We start from the raw sequence: 22,802 nt of genomic DNA on the forward strand, positions 1-22,802 counted from the left end.
TACTTTGTCATGGTTGTTGAACTTGAATGTTGTGAGCAATTCCTTTATAAGCCTCTGCATATGGCTGCAAAGTTGCAAATCATGAAAGTGTGAATTAGGACTTGGATTGCTAACTAATGGGCAAACATCTGCCCTAAGACGAAGACTCATGGGTATATTTCCTGTATGGAGCTCCACTTATAAAACAACAGATTTTGTTTTGTAGTGTCTGTACCTTACTGAGTAGCTTGTTAAACAGCCTGCAAAAACTGTCACAATATACTTCAGAGTAGCAAATAAAACACTATTGGCTAATGATTTCCTACTGTCTCTGTAGAGAAGAGTGCCTATGCTGTGGCATGAAAACAGAATAGCCCTAGGTTTGGTGAAACTTTTGCTTATGTGCAATGAAAAAGTGAGGAAGGTGTCCACCACGCTTATAAGTATTTGTATGCATCTACTACATCTGATCTCACTCCTCCAGTTGCTAGAATGCTCAGACTACTGTTTACTTCATTTAGTCTTTTGTGAGTACCAGATAACACTGCTTTAGTTTTAGAAACCATCTCCATTGGCAGAGATGAATAAGGTCCTGATCATAACCCAAGTAAGCAGTGTATGATTATTGGCTCAGGCACCTTTAGAGGCTGCACAGGAGAGGACTAGAGAAATATGGTGGAAGCTTGCTCACCTCCCCTCCACGTGTGGTGAGTTTAGGGATATGCTGGGGGCACATCAGTAATAATGCAAACAAGGGTGATGATACCACTGTTACTCTAGTAAGCCAGTGCTGCAGTGTGGATGGCAGGGTATTTGAAGGATATATCACCATGGAGGTGGGGGGGGGGGTCTATGCTGCATGTTAGTGAGAAAATAGGGCCAAAACTGTGAAGCCAGTCCTCTATAAGCAGCAATAGTAGATTTCCAGTCCATTCTCCTGTCCTGGACAGAATATACAAACTGAGTAAAGTCACAAAAATAAGTGTTGTCAGCATTTCCAGGAGCCATTCTGCTGTAGGAGATCATGCTCACCACTCCACCCCAGCAGTACCTCTCCTGTAACCATCCCAACACTTAACGTCTACCATGATCATGAAGTAATGGGTGAACACAGACGTACCATCCCAACACTCAACCTCTAACATGATCATGAAGTAATGGGTGAACACTGACGTACCATCCCAACACTCGATTTCTACCATGATGTACCATCCCAACACTCGATCTCTACCATGATCATGAAGTAATGGGTGAACACAGACGTACCATCCCAACACTCGATCTCTACCATGATCATGAAGTAATGGGTGAATACAAACTTTTGGCAGTGTTAATTGACATAAATGTTGAAGCTGATTTATGCAGGCAAGTGGTTCTATGAATCACTTGGAGAACTAATTGGCTGTGTAAATCACTTAACTAATTATCACTTACCACTCTGTCGGAATGCATCATTAACATTTCTGGAAAGCTGTGGGGATAGCTAATCACAGCATAAAATCATTGTGGTAAAGCTGTCTATAAAATAAGAAAGGATCACTGCCAGTGGTAAAAATGGTACAGCCACTGGTGAGCCCTTTGTAAATCCCAAGGATTATTTTGAATGAAAAAGGCTCATCAGGGCAGTTGATCACTTTCTAAAAACAAGTATTTCTTATGGGCAGCAAAGCTTCCACCCATCCAGAATGCTGCACTTTCTACTTAATGTGAGCCCCTCCAAGGTCACTGCACCTCAAGAAAGGGACATTTCTTGTTGCAGAGCCTTCTGTGATGGATGCACACTTTGACCACTTGTACATTACCACAAGTGTGGCCATTATAAAACTGTGTTATGTCATAAACTGGGGCCAGACTGCATGTGAAAATGGTAATGAAAAGGGCAGGTACACTGGGTTTTCAAAGTTACGTGCAGATGTAGCCAAGTCCTGAAGGTGTGTGCACACAAGTTATACCTCTTTCACCTCTATTTGACTTGCTGGAAAAGGGCAGGTACGCTTGGTTTTCAAAGTTACGTGCAGATGTAGCCAAGTCCTGAAGGTGTGTGCACACAAGTTATACCTCTTTCACCTCTATTTGACTTGCTGGAAAAGGGCAGGTACGCTGGGCTTTCAAAGTTACATGCAGATGTAGCCAAGTCCTGAAGGTGTGTGCACACAAGTTATACCTCTTTCACCTCTATTTGACTTGCTGGAAAAGGGCAGGTACGCTGGGCTTTCAAAGTTACGTGCAGATGTAGCCAAGTCCTGAAGGTGTGTGCACACAAGTTATACCTCTTTCACCTCTATTTGACTTGCTGGAAAAGGGCAGGTACACTGGGTTTTCAAAGTTACGTGCAGATGTAGCCAAGTCCTGAAGGTGTGTGCACACAAGTTATACCTCTTTCACCTCTATTTGACTTGCTGGAAAAGGGCAGGTACGCTGGGCTTTCAAAGTTACGTGCAGATGTAGCCAAGTCCTGAAGGTGTGTGCACACAAGTTATACCTCTTTCACCTCTATTTGGCTTGCTGGATGAATGCCTGGTTTCTCTCTCAGGCCATTTAAAACAATACTAGCAGTCTTAAGCAAAAAATGTCCCTTTTGTCAATGTTTTTCTCCTGTGAGCATACTGGTCATTTGTGCCAGCTCTGCTATAACTATATATCCATTCATTCTCCTTTATGGGGTGACAGCTCATGAGGTCATCAGACAGAGTTCTACTTTATATCCCATTGCTCCATATGTATCCCTGAGAGAGTACATATGGTGTGCATGCAATGGGGCAGTGCGAGGCACTCACACCTGCCTCCGCAAATAACATTATCTCTAAAAGTTCCAGCCCCTTCTGTGGGCAAATGTCTCTATGCCATCTGTGGTCTCCACTGAGTATTGAAAATGGAGCACGTGTCCTGGGAGATGCCGTTCAGCCATCCCCTTGGAGAGGATAAACTACCTTTGTTATTTCTCTCCTATCCAAAGATGTCTGCACTGTGGTATTCAGTACATAATAATAAACATTTTGTCTCATTGTGTACACTTTCTATCACACTATTTCTTTACCTGTTAACATTTTATGATTTATGGGTGTGATTTCCTTCTAGAACATTTTTTGGCACAGCCTGGGAACATACAGCAATTACAAAGTAAGAATTTGCAGACACATTACACATATGAAATAAAATGTCAGAAAACAATTAGCAGATTATACCCTTCAAGTTTTATGATTAGTACTTTGCTGCTACACTGGCAAAATTAATACACTGCAGGATTAGTACAGCAATGATAAACATAAGCACAAAAAAGCTAATATTTCAGCGTGTATAGTCTGCACAAATAAAAACAAATTAAGCATTTAAATGCTTAAATGTGCTAAAATCTTTTAAGGGTAATGGATATTGGTATCTTACAAATACTCAAAAAATGTAAGGGAATATCCTGTGTGTAACACCTTGCTTGTAATCCTAAGACATACATTATTACATTGTTCAGCACATGCACACAAATGTATGCACAACTGCACAAACCTCAAGTTTTCTGTAAAAAGCAGACTTTGTGGCTTAGCAACTATTTAAACAATCTACAGTATTGAAAATGAAATGCTGAAACACACCTCAAATGCAGGACTACCATCCCTAATTAATTATGAAAATGAAATTCTGTAATTTATATTATAACAGTAGTTACGCACTGCTAAACAGCAGTACTTGAAGCCACCTAAGCCTTGCAGAAAACAGATTATTTCTAAAAGTATCTTTCTGCAAACAAAGCCAATTACAAAATCAAAGTGCTCATTTCGAGCAGCTACAAGGCAATAGACAGATGAAGTAATTCATCGAGTTAACAAAAGAAGCAAACTATTGTATGCCTGATTTCACAACATAAAAAAGTATTGCAGAAAAATAGGAATCAGCCAGATGCTTATTATTTGTTTAATACAGCTGTATTCTTTATTCCACGATTAATCTTCTATTCTGAGTAGCATGTTTCTAATTATCTTTTGTTTTACGTAAATATAGCTGTAAATTCTCACTGCATTCTCTTGTAGGCCAGATGGCCAAAACAGGTTCACAGTTGATAAAATCTGCCACCTACCCAGCTTATGAAACAAATAGAAATCCTTGAACGTTTCTGGAAACAGGCTGTGGGACTCAAACCAGGGACTTCTATATGTAAGCTGTTTCCTCATGATGCATTAACTCTCACATCTTACCAATGCTACCAGACAAAATATAATATGAGCTATTTTTTTAAAAAAAGCAAAGTTTATTCACAAAAGAATTGCTTCTGAGTAGAAATTCCACTCCTTTGAAAACAATAACCTGGAAAAGATCACACCATTTTGTCTGCAACATATCTTCTTGTGAGGCAGGATTTACCACCAATCACATTTTTATATTGCTTTACTGGATAGCTGTAATGCTTCATTCTTCTGTTTCTGCTACACACGTACCTACAACACAAGTCCATTTACTTCCATTTTAGTAAGACTGGAATCTGAACTCTGAACTGATCATAGCTGTTTTTTTTAACCATTCTGTTGCTTTTTCTGGAAAAATTTAAATTATAACCTAATCATTCCTATCTACTAAAACCATTTACTGCATAATGCAGTGTGTCTTTAAGAATTCTGTGGTGTCTGCCTTTCTGTTGCTTAGTTACAGTGCAGACACTTCTAACACCTTTGTACTATTTTTAGTTCTTGTCAATATCTTTAGCGGGGATCATAAACCACCCACGCAACCCGCAGAACAATAAGGAAGAGATCTATGTAGGGGTCTGGCCTTGACTTTCTTGCCGTATGGTCCTGCTTTCTTTCTTATTTATTTATTTTATATAAGTATGATGGATTGGTCACCACTAATAACAGCATCTGAATAAACACAGAGGCACCTAACATACGCTGTCTTGGCTTTGGTAAAAGCTCATCTGAAATTTGGTTTCAGAAGATTTTTATGGCTGTGGTGAGATTGCTGTACTTGACAACCTAAAAAGCTTTTAACGAAGCATTCCAACCTAAGCACCCAAACTGGAAGACTGACAATCTTTCTTTTTATCCTGTAATTTGTAAGTACATTCAAAATGCCAATAGAAGGATAATGTATGAATCTCAAATGTATTACTGGTAACCTTCTAGCATGCAACCTTCACTTTGAGTTTCAAACTTGGCCCCTCTGTGAACTCTGCAGAATTCAGTTTCTGGTGAAGGCTTTCAGCCTCCTTTTTTGATTTGTATACCACTGTGATATTTTGTACTAGACTGTGCACATTTGCATGTCAGAACAACAGGCGTGGGGAAGTAAGAAAGACAGATGAAAATAAAACTATTTGGAAACATTTTTTCTCAGTTCTATGCAGATATTCCTCAGGAGACTAAAAAGCTTCTATGCCAACTACATTATTATACCAATGCTGTTATCAAGATAGTTGTGTTCTACAGATGTAGAATTTACTTTGACATCATAAAAACTAATCACAAATAAATGCAATTTCTCTACAAGCTGTGTACTCGAGTGGCATATTGCAATTACTGGGGACCAGATCACATTATAGTCAGTAAAGTGCTGAAACTGCCGCATAGCAGACACCCTGTATATGCAGACGTTTATATGGCAGTGACAATTAACTGGGTCAGTAATCAGGTAAACAGCATTTTTACTACAATACATGTATGACTATATTACAGTCACACTAACCGCAACAGGTATGCTTTCATCTGACAGTCACACATTTTCTACAACATTACAACTGCCTGATGTGCCAGCTTTATATGCTTAAACAGCAGGCAGAATCAGGTCATGCTTGCTTCATAAAGCAGGGCATGGGTCACATTATAGTTTAGTCCCTCAAATACCTAAAACAATATGGTTGTGACTAATTTATCTATTTATTACATTCTGCTTATCAATTATCTCTCAAGGCTCAGTCATCCAGTATGCAAATGACTCCACTATCATCTGCACTGCAAACAATTCCTCAGAACTACACAAAGTCACCCAAAATGCCTTCACCTCCCCCGAATTTTTGGATGTCTAATAATCATCTTTCCCTGAACCCAACGAAACCAAACTAGTAATCTTTTCCCCCACACCCCAACAAAAAGAGAATCTCACCATTCAATCTCTAAATGGTACCACTATCGACATTGTACCTAGCACAAAACTCCAAGGTGTCATAGTAGAGGAAAACCTCACATTCAACCTGCACATCCAGTCCAATGTCAAAAAGACACATCAAAAGCTTAGCAGTCTCTACTGACACAAACATCTACTCAGTGCATCAGCCCAACTTTTCCTTGCCTCTTCTTTTCTATTAACCTCTCTTTTATATGGTGCCCCCCTCCTCACCAACATTCAGTCCTCTCTAAAGTCCATTAGACTCATGCTACAACAAAATTGCTAAGTTTGTAACTAATGCTTCATACTCATCCCACCACTGCTTATCATTATCCAACCTAAAATGGCTTGAACTCCCCAACTGTCTCACCTTTATCCAACTAACTACAGCTCACAAACTCATTCATAATCCATCCATGTGCCCTGCTCTGTTTTCTATACTTACTTTATACCATCCTAACAGACCACTCCGATCCAATAACCAACTGCTCGTAAATGTAGAAAAACCCAAACTTTTGGCTGGCCAGATGCTTTACTCCTTTACCATCGCAAAACTTCGGAACCCCGCCCCCCAGCACTTAGATCCACCCGCTCAGTACCTCTCTTCAAGTCATCTCTGAAACAACACCTCTCTTGATCTTAGCTTTGCACATGTGCTAACACCACATCTCATATAACCTAACTTCAACCATCACAATTATTCTCACCCCCACTCTACTACTCTGGCACCTCCTTTCACATTAATCTGTCTTTTTACTTACTCCACCTCCATCCTGTCCACTTCCCTCTTCTACTAACCCTCATTGTCCTACCACTGATCCCTCCTGTCTACTTCCTTCTCTTCTTAACCCTTATAGACCTACCATTGAACCAGGCGAGACATTCAGGTACTCTACCAGCCTACCTTAATATCATACCACCACTTATATCTGAGACAGTATCCACCGGCTTTGCTAATTCCTGCTACAGGACTCATACAGCTTATCGCTCAGCTATTACACCTCCTAAATGTGTGAAAAGTTTAAGTGCCTAGTCTCTAATTAATTCCTATAACTGCTTTGCACCCATTGCATGGTGTCCTATATAAATTTTGCTAGTTGAAAACTACTCATATGGAATGTTCTCATGTATATACTGTGTATTGCTTGTATACTATCTTTGATTTGAGAATGATTACTTATGTACTGTTTTTTTCACCACCTGTATAAGCTGCCAATAACATTTATTAAATGCCTTTGTTAATGTAAAATCTGTATTGTATGTGAAATGTCTTTATATGTGGAGCTATTCTCCCTGAAACTCCACTGAAAATGGGTGCTTCTGGCCCAGCTGGACCATCCTGGTAAACAAATGCAAATAATTAAATACTGCCTAAACCACAGTCATCTTTCAAGGGGGACCCACAAGATGTGAGACTCTCATTGTCTGTCTATCACATGAATATCTGACATAATCTACTACATTAGATATACAGTCCATTGAAAGCCACAGCCAATGACTTGGCTGAACATAGTATAATGTGCCAAAACTCCTATCTGGTCTTAAAAATACATCCATTTCGAATATGTCCTACTATACTTATACCCATAATCCCCTGCACTGCACTCCAGCCAGAACTGCATTACTGAATTATGACAATCACATCAAATGCTGGCGGACTGACCAACACCTTTGTTACCCATCCTGTTAAACAAAATCTTCCACTTTCATTCTTGAATTTCTCTCTTTTGTATGTTTCACAAATACCCCAGCAATTGTGAACTGCCAACTTTGAGAAGTTATTTACAATTTGGCGATCTGGTCATCTCCTTTTGGAATACGTTTTTCCATAGGTGACATTGTACTGGTCCTAGTGTAGCAAAATTTTCTCTTGGTGGTCTGGCAGTCCTCCAACATAACACATTCTCCTTTGGTGATCCAGTAGCCCTCCTGTTGGGATGTGTTTCTCTTTTACTAAGATGCACAAGATATACAAAAATTCATACTAATAAGGTAACAACAGACAGAACAATAAAATAATCCTAGATAAACCACACTGGTAAATAAAAGATACTTAATGGCTTCTAACAGCTGATCATTTCTAAATCTCCAGACTTTGTTTGTTTAGCCTTATATTCCTTTAGCCATAACGTCATAAACCATTTCTACCAGTATTGGGAAGAGGTTCCTGATAAGAGTAATGCCGAGCTGCATTGCATTTTAATAGCATTGGCAGAGCAACATGCAACACTTTAATTCATGAAGGCTTCATTTGCTATTGCACTACGTTCTCCACACCTCTGACTCTATGCTTTGCAACTTATAATGACTGGGAAAAAAAGACTGAGTAGAGCACAGGCCAAGGTGACCCTTGTAGGACTAAGGCCCATGAGATGGCACTCGGGTTCTTGTTCCCTTTCTCATGGTTGGCAGACAAACACAGGGAAACGGTGAATGACAATATAAAACACTGCACTGACAGTGAAGTATATTTGTTTTATTTAAGTCTCATCTAGTTGCCTGCATTTGTACTCTCTGCTTGTTACACACTCAGTACAGCATGTAGCAGCACAGTTTTGCAAGTCAGAATTTTAACTTTAGATTACTGGGGAGATACATGGATTGTACTACGATGGCATGCTCCCTACTTTCACAACAACTATGCTTGTGGTTTAGTTTGAGAGATATCCTACTACAAGCAATAAGGTCTGCAAGCTACTCACAGAAACATTCATTTCCTTAACAGAAGAATAAAACCTTTTCTCTGGGGTGTGTCTGCCACACTTCCTAATGTTGTGGTAAGCGCTACACCTATTTCTGTAACTTTATAAGCTCCTCTGAGGTCACATCATACCTGAAGAAAGGGGCATCTTGGAAAGGAATGGAAGTGTGGCATGTCACACAACTTCCTCCACTCCATAGAGTGCCACCACCATCCCATGTAAAAATACAGACCCCCCCACACACACACACACAAGTAGCACATCCAAATCCAGTGCAACTGGGAATGGTAAAGCCATCTTCTCACCTCCATGGCATCTGCCAAGATACGCATGGCAGTTCTATATTAATTAATTGGTAGGTGGCTGTGGACAAACGCTGAAGGCCATGCCTTATTAGTTTTGGTCACTCCCATCTCAAACACTAGATTTGTCAATGTCACAGACAGGAGAGACATTCACTTATATGGTTTTAAGCAAACACACATTCGTTTACCTTCTAATGATCATTTCATCTTATTACAAGAAGAAAAAAAAAACAAAAGCATCTCCACCTTCAAGGACTATGAACATTTTATCATAAATGAAATTACTAAGCACAGCATTCTCCAGGAACAAGGATGCCTAAGGTCTGCTCTGTGGTTACTTCTGAAAGAAGACTTCCCATCTTCTTATCTGTACAGTAAGATGTATAATAAACTGTGTAATATTTCATCCTGCCTGCCATGAAGCCTTAACACCAGACCTGGGAAGCAGCCCACAATACAACCATTCAACCCTCTTCACAGCTGCTGTGGACATATGGAGTTGTGAGTGACAGAAGTATGAAATAAAATGAGAAAAAACAAGGGTAGCACAATTTGTCCAAGGTAGGGCATACACAGTCAAAATATGTTTGCTTTTATACACATCTAGATCCCTTGTTTACATTTCAGGTTTGTCCCCGAAACCAGTGTTGACTGAACTAAAACAACATTCCCAGTTTATTTACATGATGTATACACTCTGATAATGTCACCATGAGCTTCTGCTAATTTTCCCATTTATGCTCTTTAAATGCCATGGAAAGCTTGGTGTGTAAACATGGTAGATTCCTTGGATCCACCTCACTTCCCTACATGTTGATGAAATGTAACCCACCTGAACAACAAGACAAGTGTTGCTTCCATTGTCTTCACCCTTTCCAAATATGTTTGTAGGTTGTTACTAGGCTAATGACTACAAGGGCCCCTAAAGGCCTAGCCACACCCCAAACCCAGTTGGATCCCTAGTATTATGGACATCTATGGGGGGGGGGGGTGTTAGTAAGGAGGTAACCAAGGGATCTGTGTGTGTGGGTGAGTGGGAGTGTTAGAATTATTCTCTTCTTATTGACGGCCTCTGTCCAAAAGGAACATGGGGCCAGACTGGGGATACATTTATGATTTCTCATCCAGTTGTGAAGGTTTCATTTGAATACAGTCAGGGCTGAACTCTGTTTTACATGGATGGGGAGCCAGTTACATATAGCATGGATCCTTTGGGATACATATCAGTCTTTCCAGCATGTAAAGTTTATGTCACAAGTGAAGATCAGATCCCTGGAGCTAGCGATTCTGGTGCTGTTTGTTTTACACATGTGCAATAGTTCCATCAGGGATGGGTCTGAGAAAACAATCCATGAAAACCAGACAAAGATCCAGTCTCAGTAGCTTGCATGAGACTGAATACAGAGACAGAGCTTTTATACTGTCAGTGTGTAGGTTAGGATATTCATCCCTGGATTCCCCTGGAGAGAAACTGTTTGGGAATTCCAGCTGTTGCAAGTGTCTGGTTAGGTACATGAAACAGGAGCATTATACTTAATGACAGACCTGATAAGGGCCAAGTTGACTGGTACTATAACTTCCTTGGACCTTGATGCCATACACTTAAATATAAGTTGGGTGGCATATAATGATTTTCTTGCTATCTTAGCTCTGCATTGGTCAAAGGCCAAACTGCTGTCTGCATATGTTCCCAGATCCCTTACTATTGGGGTGTTTTACTGATGGAGTAATTAACTTCGGTTGACAGTTTTCCAAAGGGCATTATAATGTATTTTTTAGCATTTTAGGCCATGGCTTTAGCACTGGTCATTTGTCTATGTTAAACCTTGCAAAATGTTGGTGTCTTGGGGATACCTATAACAGCTCCCAATTTACAGTCATTTTAGAACTAGGTGAGCCAGAGGACTTGAACTTAAGCCTCGACTTCTGAGAAATAGATGCCAGACAGGTGTGCACCCAGCATGGAACCCTGGGGTACTTCACTGGTGACCAGTCTCTTGGTGAGGGTGGTCTCACTGAGTTAACTAGACGAGCAGTATTGATCAACTAGATGATTCTTTGGGATCTTCGGAGTCAAGAGATTGTAGCAAAACCCTTAAACCAGCTCACCTACTCACTTAACATGCAAAATAAATTCCCTACCTACATCCCACCAGTGTACAAGTATACACATTCTCTGACAAAAGGGTCTAACATGTAAGCAAACATAAAACTCAAATGATGTGACTCTTTAAGCCTACAACCTCTGATGCAACATGGGAAAGATAAGTGCTATTGACTCAGTGATGTACTGTGAATAGCATTAAATCCACCATAACATATGTTATATAGGCTTCTGAGCAGTTTATTAGGTATAAATACAAGAAGGACCTCTATGTCAAGGACTGAATATTTATCAGTCACCAAGAAAAACAAGGGTAGAAACCATCAGTAAACCACTGAGCCATACGTTGTATTAAAAAATTCAGTGATAACCTGGCTGCCATTTTTTCAATTTAAATAAAATCCATAGTGTTTCCATCTAACCTGTATTGTCAAGTACATTTTATATCGCACACCAAACAATGGAAAATAAGCTACTTTGCAAAAAATGATCACTGACCACTAAACACTTCATTACTATTATATGGTCATGCAAGTTTTTGACATTGTTTTTCAGTGCTGGCAACTTACCCATATGAGTGTCCTATTAAAATGTTTCTCTTCTTTGCATATCGCTTAAAGATGGATCTCATGTCTTCTGCTAGTGCATAAAAAGTGTAGGCAGCAGCAATCTGAGGTGCGGAGCTACAGCCATGCCCAGCAAGGTCTGCTGCTACTACTTCGTACCCCAGCTTTGAGAAGAAGTCCATCTGCTCTTTCCAAATGTCCAGAGAGCCTCCTACCCCATGGATGAAAAATAAGACAACGTCACTGTGAGTACATTTACAGCTAGTGATCTTCTTCATGCAGTCTATCATCACAGTCCTTTTGGGCTTCCTCTTGTGTCGTTTGCCAGCATTGGCCTCTTTGGCACCAGGCGTGGTAGTGGTGCCATTGCATGTTGCTGAGGTACTGGTGAAGTCAGACAGCTCCAGCTCCACTGTGCTACTGGGTTCAGTGTTTCCATTCTGGCAGTGCAATATCTCTGATCGGACAACATCTCCCTGGTTCTCAATCACAAGCTGTCCATTGCGATAAACGGTTATCTTGCGCTTACAGTGTACCAACCCCTTCCCTGTGGACTGGCTCAACTCTACAGGACTCTCAGTCACAGAACGGGCTGGCAAAATATGTCTAATACGAAGGACTCGGCCTGGTTTGACTTCCACAAAGTTGTACCCATCACTGGTTTCAGTACTATCAACAGGACCAATAGAATTGGCTGTTTTTCCATTAGCAAGGCAGCACATGATCCAGTCTCTTATAGCAGTCAACATGGTGAAACCTTAAAAAGAAGTAAAACAAAAACAACTGTATTAGTTTTCATTTTCAGATCCAATTATATCTGTGTAGATGTCAGTATCTACAGAATCATGTAACAGGATTTGTCAGATGATTATAATTTACTACTTTTTTTTCTAAAGTGGCACTGACCTAGCAGCCTATAGGCATCACTGTTCTGCAAATGCTAATAACCTAGGTTCAGAAACAAGCCTAGCGTCATACAAGGCTAGACGGCTGAAAGACCGCAACCTTTCAAAGACTGGTCCTTCCTGGATATTTTTAAGGTATGATCACTACCCCTACAAATGACTGATGCATGATTATAACTGATTTGACAACAAGGTACCCCTACAATCCACCTACAAAGAATGAAATAATGCTTCTGCAGGTGAGCAACTCCCCCATGCACCACTATGTGGAAGGGTAAGCCCCCTCCATACTCCTTAACTTATACATAATAAGTCTACAATCTTACAACAGTGAGTCAAACATGGACAGCAGTCATGCAGTGCATAGAAGTCAGGCTTTCAACCTAGTGTCTAATGCTAATTCCACTAGTTGTGTTTGAGCAGTCAAAGCCTAAGTAACTGGTTGCTGATCAGCTGTGTGAAAACCAGTCTTAGCACTACTGCGAGTGGGAAGGCTGAAGGCAACAGCATCCTTCTCATTGTCAGCATTCAAAATCATAGCAGTCCCGCCAAAAAAATCATAGCAGAAGTTCAAAATCATATTATGCCTACAGATAAATTCACAACCTTTGGAGAGGAGGTGAGCAATACAAATTCCCACACTTGGAGAGGATGGCACTGCATGGAAATATTTAAACATGTTATTCTGTTCTACTCTGTCAATTGGCATGCTTTGTGTATCTGCATTTCACATGCGTTTATCAAGAAGAACACCCAGTTTACACTGATACATCTGCAACATTACATCATATCCATCCACTCTATTTAATACATGCTGTTCAATTTTTTTTCTGAGCCACATATTTATGGCACACCAAAGATCACAGTACTGTTGTCACTGTACATGTATGAATACATGTACAGTGACAACAGTGCATGTGTACATGTATGAATACATGTACAGTGACAATGCGTGTGTACATGTATGAATCCATGTAGAGTGACAGTGCGTGTGTACATGTATGAATACAACCTCTGCTTACTTAACTGCTGGCACATATACTTCTTTTCTTATTTTACACAGTGCCCCTGTATATCACTGTGTCCACTCATTTCATGCCCTCCTTATCCTGTGCTAATTTGGAGGAAGAATAGGTCACTCAGCCCCCTTCCACTTACTTTTAGCTGTTCTTTAATGAATCCTTGTCAGCAAATGAATAACTGACCTGCCAGCCCTCATCCACTGTATTTTAATACAATGCAGCAACAGAACAACCAGCCTGCTAGTGATATTAACCACAGTCAGTAATTTCTTTGAATTCCATGTCACTGGACACAGTGGCATGTGTATCAGTGGTACCAGTGACTGGCTGACTCAGCTGATGAAGTGCCCCAGAAAACCACTCTGTGGATGGACTGAACAGAGAACAGAAATTAAAGTGGATGTCCAATGGAGTAGGGGTTGCAACAGCTGTTAAAATTAGAGAACTCTATGTAAAGCAGAACTGTTTATGGGTATATCTAGCTTTGCTAACACAGCTATCAGTGTTGATTCAGAGACAGAAACAAAAATACATACATGTAGCAGGACATCACCCACTGAACAGCCCAGTGCAAACAGTAAGGTTCATTCCTGTCTGTTCAATATCTTAGCTCCATCTGGCACGGCAAGGGTTGAACACTGATTGTTCTCATGTGAGATAATTCCGGAAGGAAGTTAACAATACAACTGGAAGACATATCCTCCTTCCCCCCTATATCCTGTTCTTCTGGTAACCATGAAATCTTGATGGGACAGGCATTTGCCAGCACATTGAATTCTTAGTAATTCTGTAGAAAGACTGCACAGTGTATACATGTGTACACAGCTCAGCAAACAGTAAAAACAGGGAGGGCTGTCACTGCGTTTCACGGATACAGGTTTTGCTCAATGACACAGAAGTAAGAAATATGCAAGTCAACAATTCCATATAAACCAATATACAAAAAAGACCAAATTATAGCATTATAAATTAATTCCCTTCCTAATGACCATTTTCAGGAGGACTTGTCCCCAGACTATGGACTGTTTGGGGTGATTTTTGCTCCCTATATAAAAATGACTGCCTCTAAAATGCTAAAACATCTGCTGATGAAGTAGTCAGGAAGTTATACTAGGAAAATAACTATGGATCATCTTTAGAGTGTGCTCCTACCTTCAAAGGCATAGAAGCAGCAGCATCGTAAATTAAAAAAAAGATAATCATTTTCAAAATGTTAATGCAAAACAGGATACAAATTTTAATTTTATACATAAATATGTACTTTCAGGATGGAAGTCACAACAATTCCACATCATTGTCAGCCTGAAAACCTGCTTTTCCAAGGGCTAACAGACAGACTGCCCCCAACTAGCAGCTTTGGGAGTCCTCCCAAGGATCAGTACTGCAACACTGATTATGAAGAACATAGTACAGTTGTGTCCCACTTACTATTATAGTTCTAGGAAATCAGTGTTGCAGTACACATTCACACCCTCCTAACCTTCTGTCTGCTGCCTTTCACTGCCCCCCCATTACAGGGGTAGGAAAGCACATCAGATGCTAGTTCTTATCCACCATCGTCACATACTTTTCTTCTAACACCCACCAGATACCTTGCATTATTCCTATCCAAACAAGTCTTTTGACATCTGGAAGGGTTGTGCTGTCCTCTGGCATAGAAAGACCTGAAGATTTATTTATTTATTATTTATTTATTTAATGATGCCCATTTCATAAGTGGACGTCCAAAAATTGGCCATTAGATATCAGTCAGCTAGGGATGATGAAAAGACTCTGGAATTTGGGTCTGCTGTGGGCTTCTGCATGGCAGGAAGACCTAAGAATCAGTACTGCGACACTGATCTACTCAAACATTTACAACTATGGTGACACAACTGCACTTTTTCCTGCTTCTCTCTGACTTTCAGATCACGCACATAACAGAATGACCTATATTCTTTTACTGTAGCAGAAGCAGAAATTGTGACTCTGAGTGCCTTGTTGTCACAGTGAATTTCCCTTCTTCAACTAGACTCTTGATACACTGAACTGTACTGAACTGTGGTTGTTGGTACCATAAACAACATGGCAGCATCGTCTTTATGGTGTTAATGCACTTCTTAAACGTCTGTTATTTCTTTGGTAATTCGGAAAATGGGTTGGTCTGAGATCATTCTTAAATCCACAATCTAAACTAGACAGTCTGAAAAATCACAAGATACAGTAAAATTAGCAATAAGGACACATGCTGGATACCTTGAATATACAGTCAACAGACAGAGGAAAAATACTGAAAGAGAAATATTTAATACAGTAAATAGGAATGCAGTACATAAAAAGTACGGTGAAGGCAGATCAAATACATATATATGGCCTAGGAGTGTGCTCTACAAACATACAATGGAGCATGTTTCAGCACATTTTATATTTGTTGGAATTGATTTAGTTTGGGATAGAAATATGTCAGATATACGTAAACATTGTATTTTGGACAGGAAATACTTTAGGTGCTATGTACAGGCCAGGTTTAAACAAACATTGGTGATGGGATTTATAGGTTCATAGGTTCATACTAGGCTATCTGCCCGAGGGCATTTACAAGCCTAGCCCATAGTTTTGTGGCTTACGCCACCCCTTTAGTATGGGGAACTATACCCATTATTTTGCTGTGCCTCTGTTGAGCAGTGACACTGAGGTAATCCCTGGGGTATATCTGCGATCTCCCATCCATTGGTCAAGATTTCTCTTGAACAAGGCCAGCGAGGTGCTCTGCCTCACATATACCGGGATTTTATTCCACAGCATAGGGAGTCTTTGGGTGATGAATCTATCCCTCCAGCGGTTTAAGTCTCCGGATCTAGATTTTTGAGGTGAAGCATATTCATCAAATCTGGGTTTGACATGGCCTTGTATGTTAGGCAAAGGTCACCTCTGAGCAAGCGACTGAATAGAGCTGGAGTTCTTTCAGTCAGGCAGCATAGGACAGATGTTTGAGACCCTTTATCCTTTTGGTGAGGAACTTTGTGGCCTCTCCAGCTGCTGCAAGTGTCGGGTCAGATACATTCCGAATGGGGCATTGTACTCAATCATTGGTCTGATGAGTGATGAGTATAGGGAGACTATGACCTCCCTTGATCTAGATGAGAATCCCTTCATGATAAGGTGGGCAATGTAGAAGGTCTTCTAACTACTTTAGCTACATGGGTGTCGAATGACAGACTACTATCAACCTGGGTCCCCAGGTCCCTGATAACGTCTTCTGTACTCAGTGGATTGCCACCTATTTGGTAGCTAGGTAACCTTGTTTTTGGTATGACTATGCATTTTTGGCATTTAACTTTAGGCCATGGCTCTGGCACCAGTTATCCATTTCTGTGAGACCCTTCTGAAGGATATCTGTGTCAGATGTGGCAAACTTTGTCAGCCATAACCCTCCTGTGTTTGCTTGTACTGAAAAGTAGATGCCAAACAAGAGTGGGCCCAGGACTGAGCCCTGTGGTACACCACTTGTGACAGGCTTTGAGTCTGACATGGCGCCAGCAACTCTGACCCTGTGGGTTCTGTCACTCAGCCAGTTTGCAACCCATCTTGTGATGTATGGGTTAACATTTAAGCTGATGAGTTTTTCAATGATACCCGAGTGGGGTATTGTATCAAAGGCCTTCGCCAGATCGAGGTAGGCTGTATGGACTGCCTTTCCTCATCAATGGCTTTGGTGACTGTTTCAAAAAGTCAACCAAGTTTAGAAGGCATGATCTGCCTTTGACAAAGCCAAACTGGGATGGATCCAAAGTCTGCAAATTCCCTATGTCTTTATTTATGAGGTCCATTATGATCCTCTCCATGGCTTTGCAGATAAGGCTTGTCAAGCTAATGGGCCGGTATCCAGGAGGCACCGCCTTTGTGAAGTGGGACCACAGTTGCAGTGCCACTCCTAGTGCGTATCCAGAGGTAAGACTATGATTAAACAGCTGTCCTAGCTGTGGGTTTAATTGGAGCACACAGGGGACACCATCAGGTCCCATGGATGCTGTGTTTTTGCTTTGGAGAGCAGTTCTCACTTATGTTTGGGGGCTGCAATCGCTGGTAATCTCTCCTTTGTTTGCACTGAACCTGTCAGCCAGTATGTTGGCAATGTCTGTAGGATCAGTAATCTTCACATCATTTTGAACTAGTTCTGAGCATATCTGGGAGTTTCCTCCCAGGTTTCTAACATAGCTAAAGAAGGCCTTATGATTGTCTTTTCTAGCTATTTTTCTCTCAAAATTTGCTTTGGATGATTTTATGAGAGCTCTTAGTTTTTTACTTATAGTGATCAAGGGTGTCTTACCTTTTAAGGATTTTGCTCTATCTTGTAGTAGCTTCCTCCTTTTGTTGTAGAGTTTGTTTATGGCTGGGGTCCACCAGAGTGGACGCTTGCCTTAAGAGTCTTTGTTTTGCTTGGGATTGCCTTATCCATGCAGTCCTGCAGGTGCTGGTAGAAGGCATTTGTAAGTGATTCACACTAGTCTTTAGAAGTGTGAAGTCGGCTTTGAAGTTCTTTACTGTGGTCTTTTTATTTCAGGTGGGGTGGGATGAGGACCTCCAGCGAGATTAGTTTGTGATCTGATCTCACCAGTGAGTGTTGAACATTGTGCTCCCATGTTCGTGATGATGAGATCAAGTATGTTTTCTCCTCTTGTGGGGATGGTGACTAGTTGTTCCATGGCATTTGAGTTTATGAATTCCAGGAACTTTTGGGCTAGGGTGTTTGGGTTTGGTGTTTATCTAGTGTTTAGTGCGATATAGACTAGGTAAATATGGATATTCATTATACATTTATATGTTTGTTTATGGTACTTAATATGCGCCTTATTTTATGTTTATGTAGACCTTGGCCCCCCCTTAGCTCTATGTTCACATGCCTATATATGTACTGATTAGATGGTTAATGATAAAATTTCTATATTTATGACTATATACAACTATTTAGATGTTTGGTAATATGTACATAAGTTTATTCTAAAATGTGGATTTTTTTATATACACATATATATTTTTTTATATACATATTTTTCTATATGCATTTGTGTCTGTATATGTATTTTTTTGAAACCAGTTTATGTGCTACACATCTTTTTGGGACGTTGTTTCTGTATTGGAAATTGAAACTGAGCTATGCAGCTTTAATTCAAATGTATTTAAGGGGAAAAAAAGTGTTTGTTGTCCTTATTACACTGATGATGCCAGGGAGTGAAACTGGTCTGTTCTTTTTGTTTGTCACTCCTTGTGACTATGAACTGTGAACTATAAATCTAAAGCTATTTAGCTTTGAAATATTTTGTCTTCGCTCGTTTTTTGTTGCTGCCTGGATTTCTATCCTGAGGGCTTGAGTATTTAGAGTGCTGGGTGTGTATTCTCTATGGTTATTTAGTTCAGTCCAAGCACTGAGCATGGTTGCGTGCACCGGGAGTTGGTTTTGGGTGTATATATAATACACACACACACAAACCCATATATGTATGTGTGTCTATATATATATATATATATAGAGAGAGAGAGAGAGAGAGGTGTCTATTTTACTTGATCGACATTTCAAAATGTCAAAGACCATACAGCAGAGACCATATGATCAACATTTGAAATGTCAAACATGTAAAGAACAAAAAAAACAAACACTCACCTTAACAATCCTAGCAGGGGGGGCAAGCCCCCATGCACCCCCATGGGGGGGCTCTGCCCCCACACACCCTCGTAACTTAAATATACCAACTCCGAGATTGCACTACAGTGCAGGAATGGAAATGTTTCTATTCCACACTGTGCGGAAATGCCAGTTCCACATGGTCAGCATTTCAAAAGTCAAGGATATGGTCTCGGCCATAAGGTCTTCGACATTCTGAAATGTCAATCAATATGTGTGTGTATATATATCTGTGTGCATATTTATATTTTGTAACGTTCTTATATTAATATACTATCTTAGGTGTGTCACAACATATTGTACTATAGTGTTGTAAAGATACTTGTTAATGTATCTCGCTGTCTGAAAAGAGTTCACACAGAACCACACTGAGTGAGTAACAGTGGTATTAAATAAGTTTGAGGATCACAGGAAAGTAAATTCTTCCACACACTTCCTGCATAGCAAAAAAATAAACATTTCATAAATGCAATAACACATGCTGATCTGTGCACTTTTAAAACATTTTACTGCACACCAAGGCTTGTAAAGCCAAAAGTCTTTCAAGTCTCAACACACCCTTTTATGTGTACTATACACACATGTACACAAACATACAGATAAGCATATAGATGAGTGTGTGCATAATTACATCCACACACATGGATATAAATATATACGTGTCTGTGTTTATATATACATGGTTCCACTACATTTCCTTGAAGTTACCAACCATATTACTATTACTTACAAAAATGTGGCTACTGAGATCTCAAGTATATAGAGGACTGAAACACACACACTGAAGCTAGAATGATTATGAGAAAAGACATACAATAAAAATAGCTGAAAAATAATTTTATAGGAAGATGATCCCCCTGAAACCCTTGCTTAATATTGTCATTCTGAGGTTGTTGTGCCTGAGAGAACAAGAGGGACTGGAGACAAGAAGTGAAAATCTATGTTTTTCTCTTTCTAAGAGTCTTCTAGCTCAGGGAACAGAAAAGTCAACAAAAAGTGAGCAAACTTTATCCTGAGCAGATAGCAGCTGTGATAAGAGCAATCCTTCAAATAAGATGTTAAACTGAGGTCCATCTGCTTAAACTGCTGGTTGCTCCGGTGGATGGAAAAGATCCCACTGCACCTATCAAAAAGATTAGGGGACGTTTCCCGATGCTCAGGCCAAAATTTCCACTACTACTGTAAATAACACCTTGGGTTTCCCCTGAAAAGAGGTTATTAGCTTACTGGGACAGTTCACTCTGTTAAATCTGATGCTGATCAAGGGAGTGAATGAACGTGAAATGCAGTCAGTTGTTCAGTTCAACAAAATGTTAACATTTTGAATGAACAGAACATCGAATTTTTGTGGCTGAGGTAAGTGTGGGTTTGTGAAAGTAATGCCAGAACCTTTAGATATTCTTAGGGTTTCAGCATTACAAATAGGAGAGTTTGTGCAAGTGTAAGCAGGTTAGGGTAGGGTTAAATGAGGGCACAGTTGTAGTGTAGCATGTATGTTGGTGAGCATTTGTGTATGTGTGTGTCCAAGCTGTTTAGATTAGTGGCAGTGTTATAGAAAGGGTTTTTGAAGGAAAAGGTGCAGGGTAAGAGTTAGGGGTAGCCGGTATTCATAAGGTGGAGTGGGGGGGGGTTCAGAGGTGGCATGTATCCAGAATATATCGGCACTTAGTTTGGCAATGCATAAGAGGTAAAAGTCATGATTTTTATATATATATATATATATATATATATATATATATATATATATATATATATATATACACACACACACACACACACACACACACATATATGCACATACATATAACACATTTCACCGAATTTCATTTCACCAAGACCAAATTGCCGAAACCTCAAATCACCGAAAACCCGTTTGACCAAATCCTATTTCATAGAAAATAGTCTTGGCAGTGTATATGCCCTTTTCCCCACTGTAGTGTGACCCTGGCGTTAGTATATATAGTTGGGGGGTGGGGGCCACAGGCCTCCACCTAGCTTGGTTTTATATTGTCCAGTTTCTGTTAAGAGGGTAAGTAAGTAGTTTTTAACCAAACTAGGTGGGGGGGGGAGCTACGCCCCCCCACACCTCACATTGTGGGGGGCTATGCCCACCACACCCCCCAACTATATATACTAACTCCAGGATGGGACTACAGTGGGGAAAAGGGCATATACACTGCCACTACTATTTTCGGGGAAATGAGATTCGGTCAAATGTGTTTTCGGTGATCTGAGCTTTCGACAATTTGGTCTCGGTGAAATGGGTTTTTGGTGAAGTGAAGTAGATCCATATATACACATATGTATATATATCATATATATTTTTCCCCTTAAAAGTGAACCTTTTAATCACTGGAAACACATCACAATCAGAACTTATTGTACAGAGCAAAGCAATGTACTGGGGTCAAGTTAAAAAAGCTTATAAGGGTACAAGTGCAGCAATAGGCACATTTTGTACCAGAGTTTCCCAGTGTAATTTAATGAAACATATGATGAACTCAGAAAGGGGGATTGGGATGCTGCTTTTCAGACATACACAGTCCTTTAACTACATCTGTTGTTTTATAGGGCTAAAGCCCTGACAATGGCCCAAGTGATCCTAATATCAGTTAGCTGCTTGGACGACTGACGACGCTAGGGAGGGAGGATGGACATGCCTGCCTGGGGTGTGGGGATTGGACATAGTTGAGCTAGCTGCTTATTGCATAAGTCACTTGGAGAATGGGATTGGAGTCAAATATGCAACACTGGGGTGGTCATTAACCCCACCAAGCTACTGATGTGTGGTAGCCTTCAAAGAAGATGTCTAGGAGCATTCAGTTGTACGATGGCAGCATTATCACTCTCCCCAGTGATGTGAATGGCATGTCCCCTTGCTCAGGGGTAGGGCAAGTCAATAAAAATGCCTTCATAGTTGGGATGCACAAAGCATTTTCAAGAAAGATGTCCCCTCCAGACATCTGTCACACTGGCACTGGATGAAATTCCCAAGTTAAGGGAATGAGTGGGCTATGTGCGTCTTGGGGAGGCTCTGTGCCCAGCAAGCATGGGGGCGAAAAGCAACTTGATAATAAGAATGACAAGCACAGTCACGTCTGAGTTACAGTCTCACTGCTAGGGATTACTGGGGATATGGCTTCATTTTAGGGAGACAAATCTAGCACATGTTGAGACTATCTGTACTGAGAGTTGTCTTTATGTTAAAAGTAAAGATTATGTACGTCTGCAAAAAGGGATTTTTTTTTTTAAAACTGGAAGGATGCCATGACCAAACCCCTTGCACTGAGGAGGTCTGGTAGTCAGCTGCAGTGTTGCATTTACACCCATAAAGTTAGAATGGCCATCATAGGTACATTTTGTACTTTAATCACCTACAATAATTTCTATATTTTTACTAGGAATTTTATTAGTGACTGACTTATAGCCTTTAATCATATGTATAATTGCTTTTCAGGGTGGGGAAA

The 22,802-nt window shown here is 40.3% G+C and overlaps 1 protein-coding gene across 1 annotated transcript in view; it reads right to left on the reverse strand.

Annotated features, from left to right (window-relative positions):
• Positions 1-22,802, reverse strand: part of ABHD8 (abhydrolase domain containing 8) — a 182,598-nt gene that overhangs the window by 36,679 nt on the left and 123,117 nt on the right. The window contains exon 2 of the mRNA XM_044090656.1: positions 11,750-12,503. Coding sequence (XP_043946591.1) covers positions 11,750-12,495 — 746 coding nt within the window. The 5' untranslated portion in view covers positions 12,496-12,503. The remainder of the gene's footprint in view (positions 1-11,749; positions 12,504-22,802) is intronic.

Source organism: Protopterus annectens, chromosome 13.part0 (assembly GCF_019279795.1).
Source record: "Protopterus annectens isolate FY-2018-M chromosome 13.part0, PAN1.0, whole genome shotgun sequence".
Classification (NCBI taxonomy): domain Eukaryota; kingdom Metazoa; phylum Chordata; order Ceratodontiformes; family Protopteridae; genus Protopterus; species Protopterus annectens.